At 30.3% G+C, this 7,680-nt stretch overlaps 1 protein-coding gene across 1 annotated transcript; it reads right to left on the bottom strand.

Annotated features, from left to right (window-relative positions):
- Nucleotides 1-361: 361 nt before the first annotated feature.
- Nucleotides 362-1,147, bottom strand: LOC103308486. The gene has a single exon (XM_008181921.1). The coding sequence runs from the start codon at nt 1,145-1,147 to the stop codon at nt 362-364; it is 786 nt and encodes a 261-aa protein (XP_008180143.1).
- Nucleotides 1,148-7,680: the final 6,533 nt, after the last annotated feature.

The following is a 7,680-nucleotide window of genomic DNA, read 5'->3' as shown; positions in this document are numbered from 1 at the left end:
AATTATTATCGTCTTATTTTACGTTGCGTCTTGCTGATACTCTTGCGCCCGCGTTTTTTATTAATCTGATGTTTACCGACCAGACGCGCGAATAGTAAGGTGAAGGACGGCGATAAACCAGTGATGGTAGGGGATTATACTCAAAATTCCCTCCCACCAATTCAAAATTTCCAGTTTTAAACAAAATTTCTGATCTCGAAAATAAATATTTTTCTTCAATCTTACTTAATACTTAGTCCATTTTAATCACGGACTACAACAATTAACAAATTATATTCTATTGTAATAATTATAAATTATAATATCAAAGTCACTTGCTGTCTGCAGATAAGGAGCTTTTCCCACTTACTGATAAAAAGTTTTAAAAAGGATTTTTCACATCAATTTTAGATAAATGTATTTGATTAAGAATATCAACCTTGAGAAAATGACTGCAGAATTCTTTCAATAACTGTACAGATGCAGTAGATAATTTATGTAATAATATCGATCTTGATTGGAATAATGCATTGAACGAATTAAAACAATTAAGAACATACTTCAAAAATAGTAAATATGCTTTAGTATAACTATTTTGGAGCTCACCCAGAATAAATTCTGCGCTCTTTAACTTATCTTCAAAAACAGCCAGTTGAAAGTAGTGTAATAATATATCCCAAGTTTCCAGTACTCTTGAAACACACTGGTACATAGAAAGCCATCTTGTGTTGGCTAACTTAAGGATTATTTTTCTTTCTTTATTAAAATAATCCTGTATTTCGCATAATTGAGCACACCGTTTGGCACTACCAGATACATAGGATTCTACGCCACGTAAGAGCTCTTCAGTTGATCTTGGTAATTGTTCACACGCTTTACTGGCTATTAGAGCAGCAGAATGACAAATACATTTCATGAGTATCACAGATGGTACGTCAGTCTTTAAGTGGGAATAAAAAGAATTATGATTTACCACCATTACATTAGCACCATCACATGCCAAGCCTGTTATATTATTCAGTGGTATATCCTTCTGATTTAAACATAGTTTAAATGCTTCATAAATTTTAACTGCTGAACAATCAGTCGCATTTAATGGTATCAGCTCCAATAACTCCGTTCGTATAGATCCATTTGTTGGAGAAACGTACCGAACAAGTGTACACATAAATTAGGCCTTCAGTGCAATAACGGACTAACCTTAAATTAATGATATTGACATCTATGCAAAAATAAAAAAAGATATTTTTATGAATATTTTTTTTTCAACTGCCAAAGATGATTTTTTTTTTATTTTCAGTATATTAGTTTTGATCATAGAAGTACTTATGGTTGCTGCATTAATTTTTTTGAAAATCACACGCACTTTTGACTTATGTGGGTTAGTCCATTTTAAAAATATCATTTTTTTTTTATAGATGTGGGTTAGTCCATTTGTTCATAAACTTTATTTTGTAAATGAATCACAACATAAGCATATTGTATAGTATTTAATGATAAAAGAAAAAGCATAAATATTTAAAAATTTTCAAAACTTTATAATTTAACGAAACATTTTAGTATAAAAAATTATAATTTTTTTTTAACATTTTACTAACAAAACAAGATACCTATTACTTTTCTTAACATACCTAATAATAGTATTAACACTTTTATAAAACTAGAAAATAAAAAAAATTTAACATTTCTTAACACAGTAACTACTTAATTTAAAAATAAAAATATCAACACGTAATAAATTTTTTTTTTTTAAATTCATCATTCATCATCACTAAAGTCGTCATCTACTAAAGGTAGTTCATTAACATCAATGCTTTGAATATTGGTCTTAAGACTATTATAAAACTCATGATGAATCGGAGGAACAAAATCAAGTAAACATAACAGATCTTTCTTTTTCAGTGGATTTATACAGTTTCCATTAGGGTAAAGTAAATCTAAATTTCCGATCAGTGTGGTATTTCGTTTTTCTAAATTAAGTTCACTAAAAGGAGTGATTTCATTGTTTGAATACTTAAAAAATATTTTAAAAGGCATTTCGAAAGAAAATTTCAACCATTGAATTTTTAACCACTCCACTTTAGACTTATCAACATCAACTTTTCTGTGTGTGATATTACATTCTAATTTTTTTGTTGAAAAAAAATCGCTCTTTTCCATACAAATAATTTTAAAGGGGTTACGTTTGCGTGCCGCCAAAATAACATTATTCCAATGTTCTGGAATAAAAATGTTTGGAAATAGTTTTTTTTGTTTTTCAACCAGACCGAAGTCCTGGTCACATGGCAAGTATGAATGCCCACTAACTAAAAATTTATGATCTATTTTTTTAACCGTGTATTCAGGACTAGATACAATATACTGACACAAAAGAGATAACTTAATATTTCGATTTTGACCACCACACTGATCGGAATACATAATTAAATTGTTGTAACAAATTTTTTTAAAAAATGCAAAATACAAGACCCGATTTCTTGGGGACCCCGAGAGGCCACAGATTCGTTCCAGAGAAACATGTAAACATCATTATTACCCATGTTGTGGATTCCAAAACAATACGTCCATAACTGTCGTTTATAGTAACAAATACCTGTTGACAGTAAAGGAGTAGGTAATGTTTTCATTAAATCAAATGTTATGACTGTAACATCTTCAGGATTGTTTTTAGCCAATTCAGTGTCATTTTGGAGTCCAGTACGTGCACTCATTGCCTTTCTTTGATGTAATTCCAATTCTTGTTTCAAATTATTGGTATGGGCTTCTGATTCAGCAGCTTTAATTTTAATAGCGTATGCGTCACATTTTCTGCAAAAATCTGATACAGGTGGATGGAAAGACAGATTAAATTCTTCATTAAAAATTTTTCGAAAAACAAAGTTTGACACAGGATTTGTAGCTTGTTCAGTGTAGAGTGAATATAATTTTATGATGTTTAAATCAGGTTACATGTATTTACGATTAATCGATTTGTGAAGGGCATAGTGGCTTTCATATGCACGAAATTTCTCTATAAAATCTTTTACCTCGGCAATTTTTTCCTGAGACGTCTTATTTGCCGATGGACCCTTTCCTCTACGGTCACTGGGAGGGGTACTCTTTTGTCCTTTATTTTTAAGAACCCTATCGATTCATCCAGCTGATACTAAAAGTGTATTTTGAAAAAAATTTTTACAAACCTTAACTTCAATTCCACTAGAATCTAACAAAACATATACACGAGATTTTTGTCTTCTAGAGCAAGGATTTTGAGTATACGAGCGTTGCTTATCGCATACTTTAATAATAGTAAATAAATATGATGTTTGCATGTTTAAACTTTCGAGATTGTAGAAATCATTAAATATTTGTATTTGTCGTTCCTGCGTTATTTTCATGTGACACTCGTTAGAACAATGGCAAGGTCCAATTTTCGGTTGTTTTTCATGTACAACTTTCCCTTTACTGTTAACATATTGCTTACCTTTTAAATGCTTGTCTTTTCTAATATTCCTTTTCCATGTTTTTTCATTTTTAACCCGTTTTCTTCCCTTCGGTTTGACTTGTATACTCTCACCTTGTTCCTGCTCTGAAGGCGTAGAATCTAAATCTGTTTTTTCGTAGGGATCGTATTCTGAACCCGAATCGGCAAGTTCTGATAAATCATCATCAATGTCGAATAAATCTAAAAATGAATTGATCACGTATACTAACCTAATAGTTAACATATTAACAGTAATATTAGTACATACTTTCCAATTCCTTTTCAATATCCATGCTACTGAACTACTTATTGAAACGTAAATAATTACCTATTAATTACTCAATATTATACACAATTTTGTTAAAAAATATAGCAATAAAAAAATATATTAACAAAACAGTACTAATAATAATAATGATAGTCAATGGTCATACCAATATGGCTAATAAATGACACACAATTATTTTAGCCATAGATATTAATTTATCAAAAAATTAAAATATTCTCTTTGGAATTAGTCTTAAAAAATGCAATACTTCATATTTGCATATTACATGTTCTATTTAAATCACTCGTGTTTGCATTTGCGATGAGACGTAACAAATGGACTAACCCACATTTAATAAAAAACTAAGTACATATAAATGGACTAACCCACTATAGTCCATTCTTGCACTTAAAACTATTTATAATATTAAAATGCATTAACGAGTTAGGTGTCGCCATCTAGCGAATATTAAGTAAAGGTGCCTTAGACCATTTTTGCATCGAATTTTATGAGTTAAGGTTGCCATTAATGTCATTAACTCAAAATACAATTTTTTTGGGTTAGTCTGTTATTGCACTGAAGGCCTCAAATTTGATGTCGCAAATATCTGTCGATTCATCAACTAAAATGGAGAATTTAACATTTTTTAAATTGCTCACGGTTTCCTCAGTCTCTACTCTGGCAATTACTTTTTTCACAATATTCATACATTTTTTTCTGTATAGTGTAAGTTCTTTTAATAGTAGAATCTGTAAAATTATTTTTTAATTGTTTATTTTGTTGGAACGAATGCAGTTTAGCTCCCAAGCGATTTTTTGGAATTTTTTTTTTCAAAATGTGTGTTTTTGCATGCCTAAGTTGATGGTACTTTCAAAAAAAGCCGGTCGAACTTATTTTGGAAGTTGTGGTAAAAAAACTTCAAAATGCTCAATTTTTTCAAAAATCGTGTTTTTGAATTTAAAATACCAAAAATTTAAGTTTTTAGAATTTTTTTTTTTTTAGAAACGTTTGTATTTATATGCTCAACATTTTGGTGGAATCAGAATTTGCCTATCGTACTTACTTTTTATGTTATTGTTAATAAACCACAAAAAAACTGAATTATAAAGTTATTTCAAACATTTGCATATTTGAGAAACTCAAAATTGATTTTTTTTACTATATTTTTTCATTCGATGAGTAATAACATACATAAGTTTTTGGTGAAATCAGAACTAACTTATAATTTTTGGTTTGGGAGAAATTGGTTTACACGTGGAGCTCCGCTAGTGTTTTCGGCGCAGAGCCCGCGTCGCCGAGCCAAAATTATGTACGGTCAACAAAGGCAACCCGAGGTACTATTCCTATGTCAAATACCAGTTTAAAATGGCATTGAACGTGTTAAAAATAATAAGCAATAACAAATCAAAATTTACAGATTTAGATAATGTATATTATATTATATCAGTATCGCCATCATCAGAAACGTCGACCCCATCGTTGTTATATTTATTTGGATCGTATAAATTACCGGCTAGGAAAAATTCAATAGTAGGGTCTAGATTTAATATACGGCATTTTTTTAAAAACATAAATTTGGCCATGTAGCCGCCATAGAATGTTTTTTCCTTGAGTTTGAGACAGCGAAGCTTTTGCATGTCTCTACATTCCCTCGAAAGTGTTGGTGTGGGCGCCTGTATTTGGGTCTTTAAAGTTCACTGAATGATTAACTTTAAAATGTATGAAGCCTTCATCATTCAAACAGTCGTAACTCTGCAATATAGTTATATATAAACAAAACGTGAAACCGAAAAATAGATTGATAAAGTACATAGTATGTACTTTCCAACAATCGCTTATTATCTGCGTTCCAGGCAGCACCCACTCTTTAATTATAGCTAGCAATGTTTCCTTATCCCGGTTTTCGACAGGAATTAGAAAACACGCTCCATTATCTCTTTGTATACCACCAAATATCCACTGACCCTCAACTGCATGTCCTCTATGGTATTTGCGTTTTCCAAATTTGGACTCATCGATCTCAACCGTTTTACCCACTCCTCCTAATCGTTATATTAAAATATTCAGACATCAAATTATTACATTTTGAACTTTTAAACTTTTAAAGGTTATAATTACCAATTTTTTCATGATGTATTATCATGCCATCGAAAACCACTTCACGGTGAAAATACGCCAAATCTACGGCGGTATGTTGAGCAATCCCTAACTCCTCAGAAAGGAACGATAGAGATACGCTTTTTGTCCATAAATACGTAAACTAACAATTGTGTACGATGATAAGTGGAACTTGTAGAAAAATGTATCTTTCCTTATGGATTGATAAACATCACATTTACCTTTGGAAAAATACAGTTTATTAAATAAAATTTATTTTTTTAGGAGGCCAAAAGTAATAAAAAAAAAAACCCGATGGGGGGGGGGGGGCATGGGTAAATTAATAGAACGATTACAATGTCAAACTGTTGGGAACTGAAAAACTGCATTTTCAAATAATAAAGTTTTAGAATTTACTTTTTTTCGACTTGAATTTGTGGAATATTCTCGACATCTCCATACATATCCATCCAGACAATTTGCTCTCAAACATAATTAAATTATGTTAAATTATCTTAAATTTTAAGATAATGCCCGTGATCACATTTTAGTGTATTGTTTTTGGCAATTAGTGTCCAAGACTAAAATTTTTCAAGCACTGCTATAGAAACATCCCCTTGACGTTTTCGCTCAAAAAGCTCGTAAATATCAATAAAATTGAGAGGCATGTTTATAAAAGTTATTAGGTAATAGCCAATAGGTATAGTACACAAGACACTCAGGTAATAGGTATAGTACGACAACGACTGCGAAATAACTCTACAATATATAGGTATTATAAGTAATCTTTAATCGTGGTCTTCTTTTTTTAGTATTATTATTAGTTACAATCATGAAACTATTATAGCTCAACTTAATCATCATTACAGTAAAAGGATATTATAAATAATATAAACATTAATTAAAACTGATATATTCAGTCAGTTAGAGTCTAAAAATGGATCAGATAATTATAATGAGGAAATAATATTATGTAGTAAAAATGGATCAGATTATTATAATGAGGATATAGGTATTGGACGAAAGTAATTATGGAGAGATAGTGCCTTTGACGACGAGTATATTTAGAATTGAAGAAAGAAATGTGATTAGTGGACTGATTAATGAATTTAGATGGCGCCGCATACTATAATTAAATTAAATCGTACAATTTCTGCAATGTTTGTGTAATAATGATCAAATTATATTACCAATGTGGCGGTACCTTACTTAGGTATACTGCACACACCCGAACACATGATGAATCGTTGGATGTTCGATGCAAGTTTATATGTTTGTCATTGTGGATTACCTGTTTCAATACGTGACAAGCCAAATTCTTTTTTGAAAAATAGTACAACACAATTTGTTGTATGCCAAAAAAATTACACGGACCCCTCAAGATGTCAGTACTTTAAATACATGGCAGAAGATTACCACTTATGTAACTGTCATACACAGGCGTCATTGCGTGTCGCCAAATCAGGTATACATATAGATAAACCATATTATACGTGTGCAAAATCATATTCTGACCCGAATAGATGCAGGTATTTTATGTTGTATCAAATAGAATATTGAATATTATATTTATGAATAAAATACATTTTACTTGAACATTTTGATTTTTGTTGCTTATTATTTTAATCTATATCTTCCAAACCAAAAAATATAAGTTAGTTCTGATTTCACCAAAAACTTATTTATGTTATTACTCATCGAATGAAAAAATATAGTAAAAAAAATCAATTTTGAGTTTTTCAAATATGCAAATGTTTGAAATAACTTTATAATTCAGCTTATGTGGTTATTAACATAAAAAGTAAGTACGATAGCCAAATTCTGATTCCATCAAATGTGAGCATAAAAATACAAACATTTCTAAAAAAAAAAT

Source organism: Acyrthosiphon pisum, chromosome X, assembly GCF_005508785.2.
Source record: "Acyrthosiphon pisum isolate AL4f chromosome X, pea_aphid_22Mar2018_4r6ur, whole genome shotgun sequence".
NCBI lineage: Eukaryota > Metazoa > Arthropoda > Insecta > Hemiptera > Aphididae > Acyrthosiphon > Acyrthosiphon pisum.
The sequence above is the reverse complement of the archived record's forward strand: the minus strand, read 5'-3'. Positions and strand labels throughout refer to the sequence as shown.

What these genes read in the sequence shown, in the direction of transcription:
- LOC103308486 (XM_008181921.1), bottom strand. Translation starts at nt 1,147, where the DNA reads ATGTGTACACTTGTTCGGTACGTTTCTCCAACAAATGGATCTATACGA.